Consider the following 24,802-nt stretch of genomic DNA (forward strand, 5'->3'; position numbering starts at 1 on the left):
CTAGAGCTGCTCATGAGGATTTAAACAATAAGGTGGGAGGAAGTGGGACCCAGGGAAATAGTGATGAAAGAGATCAATCTGAGATTGGTACCGTTGGGAAAAGGAGTGAGTCAAACAGTCAGAGCAGGCAGGGACAAAGCAGAGAACAAAGTAGGTTTGAGAAATTAAAGTGCATTTACTTCAATCCAAGAAGCCTAACATTGAAGGCAGATGAACTCAGGGCATGGCTAGGAATATGGGACTGGGATATCATAGCAATTACAGAAATGTGGCTCAACGATGGACAGGACTGGCAGCTTAAAGTCCCAGCTCAATGTAATGATACAAATGCTATAGGAAGGACAGAAAGGGAGGCGAGAGAGGAGGGGTAATGGCGTTTTTGATAAGGGATACCATTACAGCTGTACAGAAGGAGGTTATTCCAGAGAAGTTATCTGGATGGAACTGAGAAATAAGAAAGGGATGATCACCTTATTGGATTGTATTATTGACCCCCTAATAGTGGGAAATTGAGAAATAAATTTGTATGGAGATTTCAGTTACCTATAAGAATAATAGAGTCATTATTTTAGGGGATTTTAACTTTTCAATCCTAGACTGGGATTGCCATAGTTTAAGGGTTTAGATGGAGAGGAATTTAAGAGTGTAAAAGAAAGTTTTCTGATTCAGTATGTGGATGTACCTACTAGGGAAGGTGCAGAACTTGACCTACTCTTGGGAAATAAGGCAGGGCAGGTGACTGAGGTGTCAGTGGAGCTGCACTTCGAGGACAGCGACCATAATTCTATCTGAAAGGCTGAAGTTCAAAATTGGAGGAAGGCTAATTTTGACAGTATTAGGCAAGGACTTTCAAAAGCTGATTGGATGCAGATTTTCGCAGGTAAAGTAACAGCTGGAAAATGGGAAGCCTTCAGAAATGAGATAACAAGAGTCCAGAGACTATATATTCCTGTTAGGGTGAAAGGAAAGGCTTGTAGGTATAGGGAATGCTGGATGACTAGAGAAATTGAGGTGTTGTGAAGAAAAAGAAGGAAGCATATCTCAGGTATAGACAGGATATATCTAGTGAATTCTTAGAAGCGTATAAAGGCAGTATACTTAAGAGAGACATCAGGATGGCAAAAAGGGGACATGAGATAGCTTTGGCACATATGGTTAAGGAGAATCCAAAAGGTTTTTTAAAATACGTTAAGGACAAAATGGTAACTAGGGAGAGACTAGGGCCCCTCAGAGATCAGCAAGGCGGCCTTTGTGTGGAGCTGGGGGAGATACTAGACGAGTATTTTGCATCTGTATTTACTGTGGAAAAGGACACGGAAGATATAGAATGTAGGTTATAGATGGTGACACTTTGCAAAATGTCCGTATGTCTTGAAACTCATAAAAGTGGATAAATTCTGATGACCTGATCAGGTGTACCGAGGGAGAGTCATGATTGCTGGGCCCCTTGCTGAGGTATTTGTATCATTGATAGTCACAGGTGAGGTGCAGGAAGGCCAGAGGTTGGTTAGCGTGATGCCACTATTTAAGAAAGGTGGTAAGGAAAAGCCGGGGAACTATCAACTGGTGAACCTGATATCGGTGGTGGACAAGTTGTTGGAGGGAATCCTGAGGGACAGGATTAACATGTGTTTGGAAAGGCAAGGACTGATTAGGGATAGTCAACATGACTTTGCATGTGGGAAATCATGTCTCACAAACTTGATTGAGTTTTTTGAAAAAGTAACAAAGAGGATTGATGAAGGCAGAGTGATGGATATAATTTATGTGGGCTTCAGTAAGGCGTTCAACAAGGTTCTCCATGGGAGACCGATTAGCAAGGTTGGGTCTGATGGCATACAGGGAGAACTAGCCATTTGGATACAGAACTGGCTCTAATGTAGAAGACAGAGGGTGTTGCTGGAGGGTTGCTTTTCAGACTGGAGGCCTGTGACCAGTGGATTGCAACAAAGTTCTGTGCTAGGTCCACTACTTTTTGTCATTTATATAAATGACTTGGATGTGAATATGGGTATAGTTAGTAAGTTTGCAGATGACACCAAAGTTAGAGGTGTGGTGGACAGCGAAGGAAGTTATCTCAGAGTAAAGCAGGATCTTGATGAGATGGGCCAATGGGTTGAGGAGTGGTAGCTGGAGTTTAATTTAGATAAGTTGCAGGACTTATGCACTTCATGGTAAGGTCCTAGGGAGTGTTGTTGAACAAAGAGACCTTGGACTGCAGGTTCATAGTTCCTTGAAAGACAGGTCGCAGTAGATAGGATAGTGAAGACGGCATTTGTAATGCTTTCCTTTATTGATTTAAAGTATTGTGTATAGGAGTTGGGAAGTCATGTTGTAGCTGTACAGGACATTGGCTAAGCCGCTTTTGGAATATTGTGTGCAATTCTGGTCTCCTTCCTATCGGTAGGATGTTGTGATGCTTGGAAGGGTTCAGAAAATATTTACAAGGATGTTGCCAGGGTTGGAGGATTTAAGCTCTAGGGAGAGGCTGAGTAGGCTGGGGAGTAGGCTGGGGAGTAGGCTGTTTTCTATGGAGCATCAGAGGCTGAGGAGTGACCTTACAGAGGTTTATAAAATCCTGAGAGGCATGGATAGGAGAAATAGACAAAGTCTCTTCCCTGGGTCGGGGAAGTCCAGAACTGGAGGGAATATGTTTAGGCTGAGAGGGGAAAAGATATAAAAGGGACCTAAGAGGTAACCTTTTCACACACAGGGTGGTGCATGTATGGATTGAGCTGCCAGAGAAAGTGGAGGCTGGTACTTTTGCAGCATTTAAAAGGCACCTGGAAGAGTATATCAATAGGAAGGATTGAGAGGGATATGGATTAGAGTGGTGCTGGAAAAGCACAGCAGGTCAGGCAGCATCCGAGGAGCAGGAAAATCGATGTTTCGGACAAAAGCCCTTCAGGATCTAGGATGTGCAGTCCTCACTTTCGCCTTAGAGGGATACGGGCCCAGTGCCGGCAAATGGGACTAGATTAGGTTAGGATACCTGATCGGCATGGACAAGTTGGACCAAAAGGTCTGTTTCAATGCTGTACATCTCTACGAATCTATGACCCCAAAATAGACTGATAGAGTCCCCATTACCTGCCAAAGTCCCAAGTGTATGTTTTGATAGGGATTTTGGACCAGTTTTGTTATTCGTAGGCTTTTTGTTTTGTGTTCAAGATAAGAAAGATTAATTAATAATAAAACCTGCTGGAGAAACTCAGCAGGTCTGGCAGCATCTGTGGAGAGAAATCAAGTTTATGTTTGGGCTCAAATGACCCTTCCTAAAACCAAAATTAATTAATAACTTAGAGGGATTGAGGGCTTTCTTACAGGAACTGCAGTCAGAACAGTGCAAGGAGCATATCTAAATAAAGTCCCAGAAATGTACCAACTGATGAGCAGAACTACTGACACAAAATAACAGCAACATCTGAGATGTCTGAAATATAAATTCATAAGTTTTTGTGTTCAAATTCCATTCCAGAGATTTGAGCATATAATTTTTGTTAACACTCTAATTTAGGACTGAGGGAATAAGACACTTGGAATTGCTGAATTTTCAAAGAGATATTAAATGTCTGTCCTTTCAGAGCCATGACACCCCTTCAGCAAAGAGCAGGGCATTCTCAATGGTAACTGGCCCAATAGTTATCCTTCAACAAACATTCCTAAAAATAAATAATCTAGTCACTTTTACATTGTGAGTTAAAAACAGAAAATGTCTGGCTGCATTTGTAGTTGCAGTTCTGAAGAAGGGTCACTGGACCGGAATTGTTGTCTCTGCTTTCTCACCACAGATACTGCCAGATCTGCTGAGTTTCTCTTGCAGTTTCTGTTTTAGTTTCAGATTTTGAACATCAACAGTTCTTGGTTTTTTGATTACATTGTGAGACTTTGCTGTGATTTGCCACATTTTCTCTCATACAACAGCAACTACACGTCATCATACTTAATTGGCTATAAAGTACTGTGGGAAGTCCTAAAATCTTGTAAAGCACTCTCTAAATGCAAGACTGTCTTTTGTATTTGTATGATTCTTTTCTTCAGGTTACAGCTATGAACGCTTGGATGGATCAGTACGAGGGGAGGAGCGATATCTTGCTATCAAAAACTTTAATCAACACGATATTTTTGTTTTCCTTTTAAGCACCCGAGCAGGTTAGTAGAAAGACATGTTCTCAAATTAGTCTCTCAGTTTGGAATGTTTGAATTTTACAGCATAGAAAGTGTTATGAAAACCCTATTTCTGTACTCTTTATTTGTTTCTTTTTCAAATGTAAATGGTTACAGCACAGAGGAGACCATTCAACGTGTCTTGTCCAAACTGGCTCTCTGTCAGAATGACTCAATTAGTCCCACTTCTGTCCTATCTCTATAGTCCTGCAAATATTTTCTGTTCAGATAATTATCCAATTCCCTTTTGAAAACCATGATTAGGTCCTCCTCCTTCTCAGGAAGTTCATTCCTGAACCTAATCACGTAAACCCAAGTTTATTTTTCTCATTATCCCCTTCAGTTCTTTTGCAACTCACATTAATTTCAAACCCCTGATTCTTGACCTTTCTGCCAGTGAGATGCATTTCTAAGGAGAACCGCCTCAACTTCACCCATAGAACGTAGAACAGTACAGCATTGTACAGGCCCTTCAGTCCTCGATGTTGTGCTGATCTTTTATCTTACTCTAAGATCAGACTAGCCTACATACCCTTCATTGTACTATTTTCCATGTGCCTATCCAGTTGCTTAAATGTATCTACTTTCACTCCTGGCAGTTCATTCCACGCACCCACCACTCTGACATACCTCTAAATCTTCCTCCAAAATCACCTTAATATTATGCTCCTTCGTGAAAGACATTTCTGCCATGGGGAAAGTCTCTGGCTATCTATTCTCGCCTCTTATCATCTTTTACACCTCTATCAAGTCAACTGTCATCATCCTTCTCTCCAGTGAGAAAAGCCCTAGCTCCCTCAACCAAAAGGTTGCCCTAGCTCCCTCATTTGACCCTTGTTCATTGCCTTTGATGTCAAGGATTTCACCAAGTTTAACAACCCTAGCAAAACGAGAGCATTGGAAATCTGGGTAAGCTCTCTACTACTTTAAGTCATAGCTAGCACAGAGGAAGATGGTTGTGGTTGTTGGAGTTCAGTCATTTCAACTCCACATCTCTGCAAGAGCTCCTCAGGGTAGGTATTTTTAATCACCCTGTTAAGAAAGGTTAAGCAAGACACATTTCTGGAGCAGGTGGAACATGAACCCATGTGGAACATGAACATGTGGCTCAGTGATTGGGATCAGCAGAGTGAACATCAGCCTCTAATGTCAGTATATCTCCCCTTAGAAAAGGGGCCCAAAACCTTTCAGAGGTATTCCAGCATCCGTCTAACAAGTGCCTTGTATAGTTTTAGCAAGACTTCCCGATTTTAATACTCTATTTCCTTGGAAATAAAAGCCGGCATTCCATTTGCCTTCTCTATTATCTGCTGAACTTGTATGCTACCTTTTTGAGATTTATACACCCCTTTTTTTTCTGTTCTGTAGCTCTTGCTATATTTCTCTATTTAAATAATATTCTGCTCATCTATTCTTCCTGACAAAGTGTATAGCCTCACATTTTTCCCACATTTCTTCCATCTGCCAATTTTTGCCACTTAACATGTCTATATCCCTTTGCAGACTGTGTCATTGTTACCACTTGCCTTCCCATCTATTTTTGTGTCATCCACAAACTTGGTTATAGTATATTCATTTTCCTCATCCGAGCATATATATAAATAATTGTGGCTCTGGTACTGATCCCTGTGGCAATCAGTTACAGTTGCTTTCCTGAAAATGTTCCCCAAAATTCCAACTCTCTGCCTTCTATTGGTTGGCTAATCCTCTATCCAGCTAATGTACTACAGGGAATCGATTTAGCTCAGTTAGCTGGATTGTTGGTTTACAGTGCAATGTGATACCAACAGCGTGGGTTCAATTCCCATCACCATTTGAGGTTACTATGAAGAATTCTCCTTCTCAACCTCTTCCCTCTCCTGATGTCTGATGACTGTTGTGGTTCTGTTCGCTGAGCTGGGAGTTTGTGTTGCAAACGTTTCACCCCCTGTCTAGGTGACATCCTCAGTGCTTGGGAACCTCCTGTGAAGCGCTTCTGTGATGTTTCCTCCGGCATTTATAGTGGCTTGTCTCTGCCGCTTCCGGTTGTCAGTTCTTGCTGTCCGCTGCAGTGGCCGGTATATTGGGTCCAGGTCGATGCGTTTGTTGATAGAATCTGTGGATGAGTGCCATGCCTCTAGGAATTCCCTGGCTGTTCTCTGTTTGGCTTGCCCTATAATAATAGTGTTGTCCCAGTCGAATTCATGTTGCTTGTCATCTGCATGTGCAGCTACTAAGGATAGCTGGTCATGTCATTTCGTGGCTAGTTGGTGTTCATGGATGCGGGTCATTAGCTGTCTTCCTGTTTGTCCTATGTAGTGTTTTGTGCAGTCCTTGCATGGGATTTTGTACACTACATTGGTTTTGCTCATGCTGGGTATCGGTCCTTCGTTCTAGTGAGTTGTTGTCTGAGAGTGGCTGTTGGTTTGTGTGCTGTTATGAGTCCTAGTGGTCGCAGCAGTCTGGCTGTCAGTTCGGAAATGCTCTTGATGTATGATGCACCATACATCAGGAGCATTTCCAAACTGACAGCCAGACTGCTGCGACCACTAGGACTCATAACAGCACACAAACCAACAGCCACACTCAGACAACAACTCACCAGAACGAAGGACCCGATACCCAGCATGAGCAAAACCAATGTAGTGTACAAAATCCCATGCAAGGACTGCACAAAACACTACATAGGACAAACAGGAAGACAGCTAACGACCCGCATCCATGAACACCAACTAGCCACGAAACGATACGACCAGCTATCCTTAGTAGCCACACACGCAGATGACAAGCAACATGAATTCGACTAGGACAACACTATTATTATAGGGCAAGCCAAACAGAGAACAGCCAGGGAATTCCTAGAATCTGTGGATGAGTGCCATGCCTCTATCAACAAACACATGGACCTGGACCCAATATACCGGCCACTGCAGCGGACAGCAAGAACTGACAACCGGAAGCGGCAGAGACAAGCCACTATAAATGCCGGAGGAAACATCACATAAGCGCTTCACAGGAGGCTCCCAAGCACTGAGGATGTCAACTAGACAGGGAACGAAATGTTTGCAACACAAACTCCCAGCTCGGCGAACAGAACCACAACAACGAGCACCCGAGCTACAAATCTTCTCCCAAACTTGGAACGTCTGGTGACTCTCAGGTTATCACCACCAGTCACTTCTCTCTAATGAGAGAAGCCCCTATGGTCTGGTAAGACTATGATGACACAACAAAATGTACTACCTCCAACATCATGGACTCATCCTAAGTAGCCTAATGTGTGTACCTTATCAAATGCCTTCAGAAAATCCAAATATATTACATCCACTGCTTCCATTTTATCTATCCTGCAATAGAATTAGGATTGCTTTTATTTCTTCTTCAAAGAATTGTAAATTTGGCAGACTTGGTTTTCCCCCTCATGAAATCATCTGCTTGATCATATTGTGTATTTATAAATGGTGTACTCTTACATCCTTTGCAAAGACTCTAATAATTTTCCAATAACAGATATTAAGCTAACTGGTGTGTTGTCTCCTTCACCTTTCTAATAAAGGTGTGACATTGGCAATTTTCCAGTCCTCTGGAACTTTTCCAGAATCTAAGGAATCCTAGAAGATTACTACCAATGCATCCACTATCTCTGAAGCCACTTTCTTTAATATCCTAAAATGCATCCTATCAGATCCAAGGGACGTATTGTTCTTTGGCCCATTAGTCTCTCTAGTAATAGTTATTGTATTTATTTCCTCTCCTCCTTTTCCTCTTTGGTTATTAATAATTTTGCTTTGCTATTAGTGTGTTCCTCTAAGGATACCACTGTTTCTGCAGTTTCCACCCTTGCTTCCTTAGATGGATGTCATCCAGGCTCAGTGATTTATTAATATCAAGTGCAGCCAGCTTATCTATTACCAGTTTGTAGTCCATTTATTATTTAAACAACTTCCTCATTCATCTGCCATAATGAAGACTAATGTGATTAACGCTTTAGTTGTGTCCTCTGCTTTTGCTATTTTAAAATAAACTAATTGAGCCAATGAAACTAAATTAGAATCGATGGGTCTCTGGATTCATTTAAGAAAGAGTTGGATAGAGCTCTCAAAGATAGTGGAATCAAAGGTTATGGAGATAAGGCAGGAAGAGGATACTAATTAGGAATGATCAGCCATGATCATATTGAATGGCGGTGCAGGCTCGAAGGGCTGAATGGCCTACTCCTGCACCTATTGTCTATTGGCACTAAGGGTCACTGTAACAAAAATCAAATCAGATGGGAAACTTACAATTAAAGGTTGGTGGCATTTTTGAGGTAACAGTGCCCATAGTTGGGAAGGTATGAAGCGTTTCATCAGACACCAAATGTTCCCTTTCAAAGGGCACTCGCGCGTGGTTTTAACCGCACTAATGAGGACTCAGCTTTAGGATGCAATGTTACATACAGTGGACCCCTCCAGAGCCCAGTGTCCGCACCTGTTTGTGACCACCTGGGCCAGAAGCAGTTGCACTAGGAAGCCCTTTGATCTGCTTGTCCTCTCCTTACCAAGATCAGGAGCATGGGGGCTGAAGTCCAACCAGAAATTTAAAGGAGCCACTGACAATACCAAAAAAAAGGGACTGCAGCCTATTATAATCCATATATTCATTGTACACGAACTCCTTGAACCAGTCAAAAATATACACAAGCTAACAGTATCTGAACCTATAAGGCACAGGAGCAGAAATTTAGGCCATTCAGCCCATTAAGTCTGCTCCGCTATTCAGTCATGGCTAATAAGTTGCTCAGCCCCATTTTCCTGCTTTCTCCCCATAACACTTGATCCCCATGGTACTCAAGAACCTGTCTATCTCAGTCTTAAATATAATGAATGTCTTGTCCTCCACAGCCTTTCATAGATTGAATTCCATAGATTCACCACTCTCTGGCTGAAGAAGTTTCTACTTATCTCTGTTCTAAAAGATCTTCCCTTTAGCCTAAGGCTGTGCCCTTGGGTCCTAGTCTCTCCTACCAATGGAGATATCTTCTCAAAACCTACTTAAACTATGATTGTGCAGGACAGCTGTTTTCTGCCTCTACAATTTTAAATGAACCAAATTAACGTTGACAGCCCCTAAAGGACTGTATGAAAGTAAATCAAAATTTCAAAGGACACTTGTCAAATTTAAGTTAAAATACCATCTTGTGATGGAACGGTACACTCCAGCATCTGTGGTACCTACTGATCACAGTAGGCCTGAAGTCATTGGATACTATGTGCTACTTCTCCAAGGACACCCTGATGTGGACATAACTATGAATGAAAGGCAAGCAGTCAATTTTAATGAGTCTCTTCCATGACCCATTGCCTGGGCATATTAATGATCCCTTCAGCCAGACCATGAAGCAGTGCCACATATGATGTGTGCTGCCTGTCCTTTGTTTCTGTTGTTGCAAGTAAATAAAATAGTTGATCAAATTAAATCAAGCTAGAACTGAGAGCTCTTTATGGTACTCTGTAAGAAAAATAAAATGAGGAAGGAAACTTACAGAATTTTAATTTTAAATATCATTTTGAGGGTTGATGATGCACCCAGTTCTCATGGTGCCCAGCGGTTGAAGAAGGCCTGAATTATATTGGTGGATAAGTGTGCTCCCTCTCCAAGGACACGCTGACATGAATGTAATCATAGCAGTCAGGTTCAACTCTCTCCTCCAAAGCATGATGTCTGGATTTATTAATGGTCCCCTTAGTCAGACCCAGGGGGAGACCCACAAGGAAATCCTCTGACCTTTCCACCTTTGTCTGCACAAGGTGGCCAAAGATTAGGAACATGGAACTGATACAAAACCAAAAAAATCTGACGGAGGGCTGTAGTCTACAGTATTTAAAATGCACAATATACAGACTTCTCAAGTGCATCCTGCTTTTGATCACTAATTGCTCCCACCCCTCCAAAGATGATGACCTGGTTTAACTCCTTAGTAATTCAGAATATTAGATTAGATTACTTACAGTGTGGAAACAGGCCCTTTGGCCCAACAAGTCCACACAGATCCGCTGAAGCGCAACTCACCCAGAACCATTCCCCTATATTTACCCGTTCACCTAACACTACGGGCAATTTAGCATGGCCAATTCACCTAACCTGCAGGTTTTTGGTCTGTGGGAGGAAACTGGAACACCCGGAGGAAACCCACGCAGGCACAGGGGGAATGTGCAAATTCCACACAGTCAGTTGCCTGAGGCGGAATTGAACCCGGGTCTGTGGCGCTGTGAGGCAGCAGTACTAACCACTGTGCCACCGTGCCGCCCACAATACCTCTAGCAGGTCATTCTTTGATCTTGCTGTTATAATTAAAACAGCAACAGTTTCATTAGCCTTACCTTATCATTAAAGATATTTTTATCAACCTGTCGAGACATGTTATGATCCACCTCAGGAGCAGGTGGGACTTAAATCCACATCTCCCTGTCCAGAGATGGGGACAATACCATTGCAGCACGAGAGTCCCTCCTGATTCCCAACACATCATGTGGAGGTGCCAGTGTTCGGCTAGGGTGGACAAGATCAGAAGTCATATGGCACTCAGTTATAGTCCAACAGGTTTATTTGAAATCACAAGCTTTCGGAGCGCTGCTCCTTCGTCAAGTGAAATGAAGGACTTCACCTGACGAAGGAGCAGCACTCCAAGTGCTTGTGATTTCAAATAAACCTGTTGGACTATAACCTGGTATCATTTGACTTCAGACCTATTCCCAATATACTTCACCTTCTGCAAAGTTGAGTTGATCTGTTTTTTAACTAGGTGGTGTTGGAATGAATCTTACTGCTGCTGACACTGTGATATTTGTGGACAGTGATTTTAATCCTCAAAATGATCTCCAGGCAGCAGCACGGGCTCACAGGATTGGCCAGAAAAAGTAAGTGAATGAATACTCTATAGAATCTTTATTGCATATCTAATGCTGATAATTATGAATTCTTGAAGGATTTTGGTGTCACTTCAAATGTCTGGATTGTGCATCTTTTGTAAGCTTGTTAAAAACGTAGTCAATTTTCATCTTCTATAAACTATCTTTTAAAAATGTATTCCTCAGAGTTCTTTTGTTTGCAATTAATCATTGAAGGTTGATATTGTTTGTCATTGCTGTCATTTTTATTTCACAGAGCCAATCTGTTTCATCTTGTTAGCCTAAATTGTTGAAAATAGATTTTTGTTTCTAAGATATTGATAAAACAATTGATGACAATTCTGCAGGTGTGAACCAGATCAAATACTATAGGTTGAGATGGCACATTGACTTGCAAAGAGAGAATCCAAGTACAAAATGGCAGTTAACATAGAAGGAACTGAGGAATCTTCTACCGACATGCAAATAGCAAGTAGTAATAGTCCTACATCCTGCTTTTGGTCCCTAATAGGATTTTAGGCTAGAATACTTTATAAGTACTTATCTGAAGAAGATCTTTGCTTCCTCACTCTCCACTGGAGTCGTACCGGAGGATTGGAGGGAGGCAAATGTTGTTCTCTTTTCAAGAAGGGGCATAGGGAAATCCCTGGCAATTACAGACAATCAGTCTTGCGTCTGTGGTCAGCAAGGTTTTGGAAGGAATTGAGGGATAGGATTTATGACTATTTGGAAAAGCATGGAGAGATTAAAGGCAGTCAGCATGGCTTTGTGAGGGGCAGGTCATGCCTCACAAATCTTATTGAGTTCTTTGAGGAGGTGATGAGACAGATCGATGAAGGCCGAGCAGTGGATGTGGTGTACATGGACTTCAGCAAGGCATTTGATAAAGTTCCCCATGGTAGGCTCATATGTAAAGTCAGGAAGTATGGGATGCAGGGAGATCTGGCTGTCTGGATTCAGAATTGGTTGGCTGACAGAAGGCAGAGATTTGTTGTAGATTGAAAGAAGGTCAGTGATATCCCACAGGGCTCTGTTCTTGGGCCTCTGCTCTTTTTATAATTTTCATAAATGACTTGAATGAGGAGGTTGAAGGGTGCGTTCATAAATTTGCTGATGACGCAAAGGTTGGAGGTGCTGTAGATAGTATCGAGGGCTATTGCAGGTTGCAGCATGACATAGACAGGATGCAGAACTGGCCTGAGAAATAGTTAACCTGGATAAATGTGAACTGATGCATTTTGGAAGGTCAAACTTGAACGTTGAATATAGGATTAAAGACCGGATTCTTGGCAGTGTGGAGGAACATAGATCCCTCAAAGTTGCCACCCAAGTGGATCGGGTTGTTAAGAAAGCATATGGTATTTTAGCTTTCATTAACAGTGGGATCGAGTGTAAAAGATGCGAGGTTTTGCTGCAAGACCCTGGTGAGACCACACTTGGAATATTGTGTCCAGTTCTGGTCGCTCGACTATAGGAAAGATGTGGAGGCTTTGGAGACGGTGCAAAGAAGGTTTAGCAGGATGCTGCCTGGACTGGAGGGCTTGTCTTACGAAGAGAGGTTGACTAAGCTCTGACTTTACTCTCTGAAGAGGAGAAAGAGGAAGAGCGGTAACCTGATCGATGTATACAACGTAATGAGAGGAATGGATAGAGTCAATAGCCAGAGACTTTTCCCTAGGTCAGGATTGACTGGCATGAGGGGTCATCATTTTAAGATATTAGGAGGAAGGTGTAGAGGAGATGTCAGAGGTAGGTTCTTTTTTCAGAGAGTTGTGAATGCATGGAATGCATTGCCAGTGGTGGTGGTGGAAGCAGAGCCTTTAGGGACATTTAAGCGCCTGCTGGACACGCACATAGACAGCAGTGAATTGAGGGGTGTGTAGAATAGGTTATTTTATTTTAGATTAGGAATATTCCTCAGCACAACATTGTGGGCTGAAGGGCCTGTTCTGTATTGTACTTTTCTATGTTCCTTTGTAAACACTGATGCATGTGGCTAAAAATCAGTGAAAGTTGTTGATAGAGATAAACAATGGGAAACTGCAGGATATACTGCAAAGGTGGCCATGTCTGGAATAGAGAAATCATCGGGTATGGCTTTGCTTCCCAGAATGTGAAGGGAAGTTTGTGTGATGACAGTAGGAGAGTTTACCAAGGGAAGGCGACAGAGGACTGGAGGGTGAAAATCTGACACCCTTAATCAAGAGAGTATATAGCGACATTGCTGATTTCTACAGGTTGGTTGGTTGAACATCAGTGGAGGATAAGGTTACCATTGGGGCAAAGGCATGCAATTTTACTTGTTCCCTGGTTCTGGTTATATGCCACATTAACTTGTTAGAGAAAGGCAGTGTGTCACTAAATGTGCTGCCATTTGTTTCACTTATCTGGCGGGCAAAGTAGAATAGTTGTTGGTGTGTACAGATAGTGAGCTGTGGGTATGAGTCTTGCAGCAATGGAATTGGTGATTTTGCATCCTATATTAAGTTGTGTACTCATCCAACAGCACGTTTATTACCAGCTGCACATTACAATTGTTAAATTAGCAGGCAGCAGTAAGCTAGCGCACTGCCTACATTGGAAGTAATAGGTACTGGGTATTCCTGCATCACAGGAGTCCACTTTTGTTCACTGCCCAATTTTGCTCTAATAATTTGAAGTTCAACTTGTTAATAAATGTGTACTTTCTCATTTCTTTTTGAAAGTGTGTTTCAATGACAAAAGTGTTATGTATTTCTGTCAGCAAGATCCAAAGTGTAATTTTAACAACTTATGTGAAAAGAATTGAAACTATTTTGATTTTCTTCTGTATTAAATTGTGGGACCAGTGTCTCACTGTTGCCATTTGTATAAACATTGAGTTTATGCTTGACTAAATTTATAAAATCTTGCATGGCATCATACATATTGAAGCCAGGTGGTGCTCACTTGTCAAGTTCTTTCCTGTAAAGTAACATCTTTATATTGAAAGGCCAGTCAAAATTATTCGGCTAATTGGAAGAGATACTGTTGAAGAATTGATTTACAGACGAGCTATGTCAAAACTGAAATTGACAAACACATTGATTGAAGGTGGTCAGTTCTCTATGAAGGAGGGAGAAGAATTACCTGCAACTTTTGATATGCAGGTGAGAGTCTGTTTGCACTTATTGTCTAAATGGACAGAGGGTTCATGGTTTTCTCTTGCATCTTTTATTGCCATTGTTAACATTGTTGACCATTAGTTTGTCTTGCATTTTCTGCAAATGAAATTTGCTTTTGAAGCAATATGAAGAATTTGATTTTCCATGTAAAGGTCTACTAATTTTCTAACTCTTCTGCCAATTGTTTTGATTTTGTTGCTCCTGCTAGTTCTTATTTATTCGTTAATGGAGATAATTTGTTAATGGGATCAGTCACCATTTACACATTGCAAAGAATATGCTGTAAATTTTGCATGAAGCCTTTTAGCAAGTTGATAATGGATTCTACTGTTGTCTTTCTAGTATTCCCCATCAATATGCAAGACTTTAATTGTGCATACAGTATCATCACTTTCAGCAACTCCAGTGAAGTGCTCATTTGAATCTTCCCGAGCAGAACCTTTGGCAATCTTCAACCCATGCTATACTCACCCTTGTCTTGCCTGCAGAGCACTCATGACTGGTGTCTTACCATCTTCTGATCTTTCCTCAAATACAGGCTTTAAATTAATGGTGCTGTAGTAACATTTTGAATTTAAATCAGTGACTCGATACAAATTGAATAACAATTGATTTCTAGTATTAAAAGACTGAGTTATAATAAAAAATTGGAGAACATTTGACTCCTTGGAAATAGGTAATTCAAATGCAACTATGGAGAGACATGTAATAAATCATAGAATAAAATAAAGATGGAACATCATAATTAAATTGACAGTATAACCTGGCACAGGGGTGAAGGTTAGTAAAAACAAATTAATATTAATGGCAGGGGATTCTTATCTCAAAGAGTAAGCAACAAATTGAACAGTTGACATGATAAGGTAGATAAAAAAAACTTAGAAATCATTTAAGAAACTCCTAGTTCTTGATTTGAATGATGCACTGAAGGAGATTAAAATCCTTTCCAGGTGGCTGAACCCCTGAACCTGAGCTTTCCAACTTAGCCCTCATCTTGTGTTATATTAATAGGAAACTGATCAAGGTTCACATTCACTGTTGAAACAAGCAGATCTTAAAGGTATTAAATAGTCTGTTGCAAAAGAAATTGTGTAGATCAGATAAGTTGGCTATGTTAAATTGCCCATAGTGTTACGTGCATTAGTCAGAGGGAAATGGGTCTGGGTGGCTTACTCTTCGGAGGGTAGGTGTGGACTGGTTGGGCCGAAGGGCATGTTTCCACACTGTAGGAAATCTAATCTAATCTAAAAAATGTTGCTTTCTTTCGTAATTGTAAATGAATAAAAAGGTTGAAAATACCAAGTCAACATAAAATCAAGGTTAGTTGACTTGTATTCTGCTGTTTAAAAAAAATTCATTTACTGGTGATTAGAGAGCCTTTGCCATAAATAAATTTACTTGGCTTTTTCATTTAGTTAAGTGACATCCTGAAATTTGGTCTGGATAAATTACTGTCTACTGAAGAGAGCACGATTGAAGATGTTGATATGGAAAATATTTTAGGGGAAACCAGGAATGGATTGTGGATCACCAAGGAGCAATCAGTGCAGACAATAGAAGAAGAGCCAAAGGGAACAAGTATGTGTTTGTGATTTACTACAAGTATCAATGCTTGTAAGGCTTGAAGATCTTTGCTATTAATTTGAGTTATTCAGTTACTTCAAAATTTTAATATGTCATTGTTGTTCTAATCTATATACTTAATTCATGGTCTCCACATTGAGGATAACCTCTATCATATGTTGTAGCACTATTATCCCACTAAATGATTTGAACAGATCTAGCACTCAAGACTGTGAATCAACAACGCCCTGTGGGCCGCTGTACGTAATCTGCAATCTCATGGCAACCTCCACTCAACCAATATCTTCAAGAAAAGGATCAGCCTAGATCAGTGTAATGTGAAATGTGGCATGCCAACTAGGCAAAGTTAAGAGTTAGATGGCAGCCTGGTGAAGCTTTAACACGGGGCTAATTGCATGTTAAAAAAAAAATCAGCGTATGATAGAGATAGGTGATTCCACATTCCCCATTAAGCCTACATTCTGCAGTCCTATTCCATCCATTCATGAATAGTGGCGAGCAATTAAACCGCTTAAAAGGGTTTCATTCTCAATAATGAAGGAGCCCAGCACATCAATGAAAAATAAAAAGGCTGAACCATTTGCAACAGTCTTCAGCCAGAAGTGCAGTAGATAATTCATCTCCACCTGCTCTGGATTCCCTCCTGAACAGTATTGTCATGTACCTGTGGGCTGCAGTGATTCAAGAACACAGCTCCCCACCACCTTCATGAGGCAATTAAAGATGGGCAAAAAATGCTTACCCAGCCAGAGAAGCCCACATATCCCCTGAGTATCTCATTTTTAAAAAAAATCAGATATTCAAAAAACAATCTTCTTACAATGAAACATTTACTTTCAGAACTGTGCTGCTTGCATATTGTCCCCTTAGTTTTGTTAAGTCAAATGCTGCAAAGTCTCAAGATTCTTCTTTGCTACCAAATTTCAAAATGGCTATCCCTTTACTTGCCAAACCAAGAGATGCCCTCCATTTTATAGAATTCACCTTCACCCACAATATTCTGAATGCTGCTGAATGGTATCTAATAATGTAATTTGACGTATTCAGTTGCCATAAATCAGGGGCCTGTTGATAATGTAGAATGATATACTTGGCATAACAAAGCTGTATATCATTGTAGTGCATCAATTTAATAGTTACCTCACAAGTAGTCATTAAATTGTTGCTTTGCAACCAAAGGAACTTAAAAGTATATGATTTTAATCCAAGTGTTAAAACTAGTTTAACCTGCAGCCAAGGTATGATCCCTTTGGGTGCAGAAAATTGTTTTGTTTTAAATGGTTAATTGGAGTCAAGCTTGTTAAACTGCAAATTATCACCAAAGACTTATTTATTTTAGGCCACATGTATCAATATGAGGGGAAAGATTATTCTAAAGAACCCAGTGCAGCAGATCAGAAAACTTTTGAGCAACTTCTGGATCTTCACAAAATGGTACTTGAAGAAGCCAGTAAAGGAGGAAGATCACTCCGCACAAAGTCTAAGGTAAGACAGCTGTGCTAATTCTAAGGATTCTATGTAAATTGGATGTGCAAACCTTGTGTTGTTTTTTGTAATAATTTTCATCATATCCTTTAATGTGCCAAGTTCTGAATGTACTGACAATTAATCTGTAATAATATTAGTAAATGAAAGATAAATTATAAAAGAGTAACAAAATTTGTAAAGTCATAGAAGGTCACACCTGGTCCCAATTAATAATAATTTATTTATGGGATCAGTGTATGCCATTTTGCCGATTGAGCTTGCTCTTCCATTTAGTGACACCATGATATTCCACAAACTACCTCCATATGCTCCTAATATCTTTGGCAAATAAAATTCCATCCATGTCTATCTAGATTCAACATCAATTACTATTTCAAATAGAATTCCAAATATCTACCATTCTTTGTATGAAGAAATATTTCTTAATTTCATTCCTGAATGATCTGATTCTAATTTTTAGAATATCCTACCATACCCTGCACTCATCAACCAGTGAAAAAATGTTTTACTTGCTAATCTACTATTTCAATCATTATCAACTTTCAATGTTCTAAATTTCAGGGAACACAACTTTAGTTTGTTTAATCCTTATTTCTTATCTTAGAGTCCTAGTATCATTTTAGAAAATTCTCTGTTGCTGATATATTTTCCCCAAGATAGGGCATGCAAAACTGTTTGCAGTAGTCCCTATTTGGGTCAACCTAGAACTTTGTATAATTAAAACATGTATTCCAACTCTCTATTTTCCAGACCTCCAGATATCATTTTTGTGTTACCCAGAAGGATATTTGAGGAATGTGGTGCCAAAATCAGGCACTGATTCAAAATCCATCCAAATAGGATTCCAAAGTCAAAGACCGTATCAAACTTAAAAAAAAAAGACATTTATTTGTGCAAAGACAAGTGGCAGGTCAGGAAGTTGGACAGGATATAAAAAACAGCAAAGAATTGCAAAAGTATTAATAAGGGAAAATGTAGCCAAAATAAAGAGAAAGTTAGCTAAAAAATATAGAAGCAAATAAGAAAGGTTTCTCCAGAAAGTTAAAAAGTAAACGTTTTATCAAAGTGACTATTGATCCTGTACAAAATGAGTCTGGGGAGCTAGTAATGGAGGATGAAGAGATGTTGAACAAATTGAATAGACGTTTTGTATTGGTCTTCACTAAAAAGGATGCAGGTTGCATTCCAGAAATAGCTGTAAATCAGAAATTGAAAGGAAGTGGGATCTTGAAAATTGCTGTTACCAGGACGATTAACTGAAAATTACTGTTACTCTCAATTTAAAATTGAGAGGAGGAATTCATTTCTTTGAGGGTTTTGAGTCTTTGGAACTCCTTGCCACAGAGTTATGGTCAAGGTTTGTGCGAAGATTTGTAGCTCGGGTGCTAGTTGTTGTGGTTCTGTTCGCTGAGCTGAAAGTTTTTGTTGCAAACGTTTCGTCCCCTGGCTAGGCGACATCATCAGTGCTCTGGAGCCTCCTGCGAAGCGCTTCTTTGATGTTTCTTCTGGTATTTATAGTGGTCTGTCCTTGCCGCTTCCGGGTGTCAGTTTCAGCTGTCCGCTGTAGTGGTTGGTATATTGGGTCCAGGTCGATGTGTTTGTTGATGGAGTTTGTGGATGAATGCCATGCCTCTAGGAATTCCCTGGCTGTTCTCTGTCTTGCGAAGATTTGTAGCTCGGGTGCTCGTTGTTGTGGTTCTGTTCGCCGAGCTGGAAGTTTTTGTTGCAAACGTTTCGTCCCCTGGCTAGGCGACATCATCAGTGCTCTGGAGCCTCCTGCGAAGCGCTTCTTTGATGTTTCTTCCGGTATTTATAGTGGTTTGACAGAGAACAGCCAGGGAATTCCGAGAGGCATGGCATTCATCCACAAACTCCATCAACAAACACATCGACCTGGACCCAATATACCAACCACTACAGCGGACAGCTGAAACTGACACCCGGAAGTGGCAAGGACAGACCACTATAAGTACCGGAAGAAACATCAAAGAAGCGCTTCGCAGGAGGCTGCAGAGCACTGATGATGTCGCCTAGCCAGGGGACGAAACGTTTGCAACAAAAACTTCCAGCTCGGCGAACAGAACCACAACAGAGTTATGGACTAGGGTATTTGTGCATATTTAAGGCATGATTAGCAGGGAAATCAAGAGTTGTGGGGAAAACACAGGAAAGTAGATATAAGAACTGTTGAATTTCAGTCTCCAGATCCTGATGGATTTCATCCTAGTAGCTAGCGAGATAGTTGATACATTGGGTTTAATTTTCTCAAACTCATTAGGTTCTGGGAAGATTCCTTTATATTGGGAAAAAAAACTATTTAACTTTATTCAAAAAAGGGAGGGAGACAAAAATCAGGAAACTATAGGTGGGATGCGTCAGTGTGGACTCAATGGGTCAAATGGCCTGCTTCCCACACTGTGGGGTTCTGTGATTTTATCACTTTCTTATTTCTTAACTGTACAGGTGCTTTTGGCTGCTCCACTGGATCTGTCCATTAGGAAAAAACGAATATTGTCACCTGAAGAACTTGAGCAACGGCGTCAGAAACGTCAAGAGGCAGCAGCTAAACGAGCAAAATTACTATCTGAAAAGAAACAGCAGCGAGAAGAGGAAGAACACAAAAAGAAGTAAGGAATTGCTTTATTGCCACTTCAAATTGTTTTTGCTGGTTTAGGAAGGGTATTACTAAAAGTACCTCCCACAGGCTTGTACTCCATCACACCACACACACACTTTACCAAGCTTTCACACATGCAAACACGTACTGTCTCACATGCACTCATGCTCTCTCATGCACGCTCACACACATGTAGGTCTATGGGGTGAATTTGTGTTTGCAGATACATTCTATTTTGCTCAAAAATTGTGCAACCTGCAGGCAGTCAACACATGGAATGTTTTGTAAATTCAACTTTGGAAATTGAATCAGTCCGATTCAAGATTGGGATATAGACAGACTAACCTCGCAGCTTTAATGCATTGCCTGATTTGAGTTGTCACCTTTTGTTATAAAACCTTTAGTTATCTCGAGAATGTGCCTTAAAAGAAGTTCTGGAGTTCCATATTGAACCGAAACCTGCAACCCATTCTAAAGGATGAAAGACTTAAACACAATCTAGGTTTATTCAATATATCATTTCAGTTGCATGACACTGTAATCTTTTGCTATAAATTCCATGTCTTATGGTCTTATTCTCCACAAACATCCGATGAAGGAGCAGCATTCCAAACGTTAGTACTTCTAAAGAAACCTGTTGGACTATAACCTGGTGTTGTGTGATTTTTAACTTTTATCCACCCCAGTCCAAAACCAGCACCTCCACATCATGAGCTCTATTCATTCAATCTAATTCTAACACTTTATTGCAAATTATTTCAACATCATGGTAAGAATTGGCAGGCTGCTTGTTAGGTGGGTATATTGCATACAAACTTCATCCTGTCTTCTCTGGATGTTGATATGCATGAACCTCTAATAGATACAGAAATTAGCTAATTAAGAAAAAACAGTATAACATTTTGGCCATTGGTGGCTGAATCATTGTATTTCTTTCTTTCTCCAATGAAAATAGTATAAATCAAGCAAGGTTAATATTTTAAACCGCGAGTGAAGAAACGTATTATTATAAAGCACCGTTCGTACTCCCAGGATGTCCCAATGTACTTAAATTATTTTTGAATTATAAATGTTTTTATAGGCAAGCATGCCAGTTTACACACAGTCAAGTGCCACAAAAAGCATGAGATGAATGACCATTTAATCTGTCCTTGGTTCAGGATAAATACAAGTATGGCATAAGTGAGGACTGCAGATGCTGGAGATCAGAGTCTCAATTAGGCCTTCATTCCTGATGAAGGGCTTTTGCCAAAAATGTTGACTTTCCTGCTCCTCGGATGCTGCCTGACCTGCTGTGCTTTTCCAGCACCACTCTAATCTAGACATAAATACAAGTATGGCCGTCATACCTTGCTCTTCTTTCAAGGGGCAGATCGAGTTCTGGCCTAAAGTCTATTCTAAAGATAGTATTTTGAAAATGAAATGCTCCTTCAGAACTGAATTGTTGGCCTAGATTATCTGCTGAACTTTTGGAGAAGGGTTTGACGTTTATGCCATTCTATTCTAGACTCATCGAGTCCACACTGACCCTCCAATGAGCATTCAACCAAGACCCCCACCAGCACGCGCGCACTCTATCCCTGCCACCCTGCATTTCCCATGGCTAATACACCTAACCTTCACAACCTTGGACATGAGTAATTTACCGAGGCTAATCCACTAAAACTGATTTGGGCAGAACTTCTACCATTACATTGAGGCTGATCATGTGTTTCCTCTTCAAAAACATTTTGCAATACCATCATTGTTGTAGATTATAAAGAAAGAGCACAGAACCATGTGAACTTCATTAAACTATCAAAAGACCTCAAACAATTTCAGAACTAATTGCTTGCTTTAACGATGTAATAACTGTTTTGGTTTTTTTTAAGAGCCTACACCAATTTTTTAAGCAGGGACCATATCTGTTTTAAATAGCAATAATGCAGTTATAAATAACATTTCTCCTTAGAATGGCTTGGTGGGAATCTCATGGCTACAGATCTTCCTGTCTTCCATCATTGAGTAGTGAGAGTGAGGATGAATCCGAGGACGATGGAAATGACCTTCCCGGTGATCTCGATTCTACAGATACAGAACAGACATCCATTCATTATGTTCTTGGGGATGTCACTCACCCAATGGCTGCTGATAAAGAGGATGCAATAATAGTGCATTGTGTTGGCAAGTAGAAAAATAATCATTGTACTATAGAAGCCTTTTATTATGGATGAAAGAACTAAGTCCTGTTCAACCATCACTCTTGTATTTGTTAGTCTACGCTGGCACTTGGAGTAGTAATACTTTGGTTTTAAAGTTCTCATCAGTGAGGTTCAATTTCCTTCATGCTCTTGCTCCTTCATACCTTTACAGTCTCTTCCAGCTCTGGTTTATGTGTACTTCTCCATTTTGTTTGCACATCTTTGATTTTTATAACTCCACCATTATTTGGATACCTATAGTTGCCTAAATCCTAAGCTTATGGATTGGCTGCCTATCTTACTCACCTTCTTGGAGTCATTCTTTCATCTGTGAATGTTTAGGTCACTATCAGACTGCCCTTGTTAGGTTTACAATGTGACATTTGGCTTGTGCATGGAATAATACCTACAGATTTCTGCCTTCAGACGTTCTGACAGGATTTTACCACAAGCTTCAGGACATAACATCAGAACAAAATGGGGTTCCAGAGGAAGCAGTAACCAGCTCAGAAATACCAAGCTAAAATGTCAGGCAGGAAATGTTGGCAACTTGAGCCGTGACAGCACTACTGGTGCTGCTGAAGATAGCTCAGACCAAGAGAGCACCCTCAGAGCAGAAAGTGTTAATTTAAGTCAGATGGATTGTGAAGATAGCCTGTCTTGATGCTGGATGGTCCAAAGGTATGGAGCCTTCAGATACCCAAGGGCTATCACAGAGTGGCCACTTGTATGAACTGGAGGGTTGTGGAGGTGAGGTGGGTGGTTGATTCCGTTGCTGACCAGATGCTGAATATTGACCATAATAGGATCCTATGAGTTTTAATAGGAGATATATACACTATCTCACTCTTCTGTTTGACAACAGACTTACATCAGTGAGCCAAGAATGTGGAGCTGGAAAAGCGCAGCAGGTCAGGCAACATCTGAGGAGTAGGAGAATTGACGTTTCAGGTATAAGCCCTTCATCAGGACTGGCTGGCTAATGAAGTGCTTATGTGCGAAGCATCGATTCTCCTGCTTCTTTGATGCTGCCTGACCTGCTGTGCTTTTCCAGCGCCACAGTCTCAACTCTGACCTCAAGTATCTGCAGTCCTCACTTTCTCCCCAGACATCAGTGAGCCACTGTGATTTTGCTCTTTGCTTTTTTTTCCTGGCCAACCTGCCATCCCAGGGCTAGAAAAATCCTGCCCACTGGCTCTGTTCAGTTGAATAGATCCATTATTGCTGTAAGTGACAAGCAGTATTTGTAAAGCTGGCTAGAGTAGTTTCACATAAGCATGAATTTCTGTTCCAGCTGTGATCTAAGGAAGCTGCCTATAATTTCCTAACTACTTACTTTATTTCAGCAACAACATTTGCAGATTTTACTCTAATGAAGTGTCTCAAGGTGGCCCAGAGTAGCATTATAAAATGAAAAATGATAACGAACCACATGAGATTTTAGGTTTGATGATCACAGTTTGGTCAATGTGATAGGTTTTAAGGCATATCTTAAAGTAAGAAAGTGAGTTGTGGAAAGGGAGATCTATAGGGAGGTTATTCCAGAATTAGTTGCTATATAACTGCAGGCATAAATAAATTTGGGGATGTATAAGAGGCCAGAATTAGGGGAACTCTGATTTTTGAAAAGATTCTTTGTTGACGCAGTTTTTTCACTCATGCAAGTAGATTAATACCAGACCATCTTTTATCCATGAAAACCTACAGATGTATCTAGTTCTGCCCTAGATTTCCTGCTGCAGTTATTATTGCTGTGCCCTTTAATCGCCTAAAAATATTTTTGAAAATTCATGTTGCTGGATTCTTACAGTAGCAAATGTTCAAAGCAATCTTCTGTAAATAAAATATCAAAATTAATAATTTTGAAGTCCGAGACACCTCCTCACGAATACAGTTTGGTTCAATCCAAATTATTGTGTCTTAAGGCAAGTTTAATTTGGTTTTACGTACATTTGTCTTTCATTAAACGTTCTTTCAATATTTACAATTTTTAGATGACTCTGGAAGATGGGGAAAAGGAGGTTTGTTTACAGCTTTGGAAGCTAGGTCAGATGAACCAAGAAAACATTATGGACGAGCAGGGAAAATGAAAGGTACAAGAGAGTAAATTTTAGTAGTTGATATATTATTTTGTTTCTTTAATAGATTCAAAATTTAAAGATAAACTACCTCGGTGGAGCAATTTATGAATGTGTTGCTTTGCTTAGAAGTCTATTTAAGCCTGAAAAATATGTTGCATGTAGTAAGCAAAACTGAACTACAGTCCAATACTGCTGTGAAGAACAGTAGTGACATGTGTTTCATATAGTAAGTCAAAAGGGGAAATGCTAAACAAACTCTCTGAAAATATAACTAGCCAATGATTAATAAAATAATAAACAATTAGATCATACAAAATTTCGTTATTGGTGAACACATTTCTCATTTATATCATTTGTCATTGGTATTTCTAGTACAATTATTTTGTCATTCCAGACCTTTCTCTGGGAAGTGTTCTTCTATTTCCCATTGATGACAAGGAGTCAAGAAATACAGGCCAAGACCTGGTAGGGATAGATTGCTTATTCTGTATTAACTTTACCAATTAACCTGTAGCAAAACCAAAATGTGTTGATACTTTGTCTGTCCTAAGTTTAGCTAACATATTTTCATTGTCTTCTGTTCGTTTGATAATACAAAGCATGAATATTGCTGAAAAATACACATTTTTCAAATCATTTTGTCCTGATAAGTGCAAGCAAGAATCTTCAATAA

The 24,802-nt window shown here is 40.2% G+C and overlaps 1 protein-coding gene across 4 annotated transcripts in view; it reads left to right on the forward strand.

Moving 5' to 3' along the window:
- chd1l (chromodomain helicase DNA binding protein 1-like) overlaps window positions 1–24,802 on the forward strand; it is a 94,145-nt gene that overhangs the window by 53,441 nt on the left and 15,902 nt on the right. For all 4 annotated transcript variants that reach the window (XM_060833704.1, XM_060833701.1, XM_060833702.1 and 1 more), the window contains exons 12-20: window positions 4,042–4,152; window positions 10,931–11,045; window positions 14,008–14,164; window positions 15,595–15,757; window positions 17,103–17,248; window positions 19,715–19,878; window positions 21,820–22,031; window positions 24,043–24,141; window positions 24,524–24,594. In XM_060833704.1, the coding sequence (XP_060689687.1) occupies window positions 4,042–4,152; window positions 10,931–11,045; window positions 14,008–14,164; window positions 15,595–15,757; window positions 17,103–17,248; window positions 19,715–19,878; window positions 21,820–22,031; window positions 24,043–24,141; window positions 24,524–24,594 (1,238 nt within the window). The remainder of the gene's footprint in view (window positions 1–4,041; window positions 4,153–10,930; window positions 11,046–14,007; window positions 14,165–15,594; window positions 15,758–17,102; window positions 17,249–19,714; window positions 19,879–21,819; window positions 22,032–24,042; window positions 24,142–24,523; window positions 24,595–24,802) is intronic.

The sequence above is a fragment of the Hemiscyllium ocellatum genome, chromosome 12, assembly GCF_020745735.1.
Source record: "Hemiscyllium ocellatum isolate sHemOce1 chromosome 12, sHemOce1.pat.X.cur, whole genome shotgun sequence".
NCBI classification, from domain to species: domain Eukaryota; kingdom Metazoa; phylum Chordata; class Chondrichthyes; order Orectolobiformes; family Hemiscylliidae; genus Hemiscyllium; species Hemiscyllium ocellatum.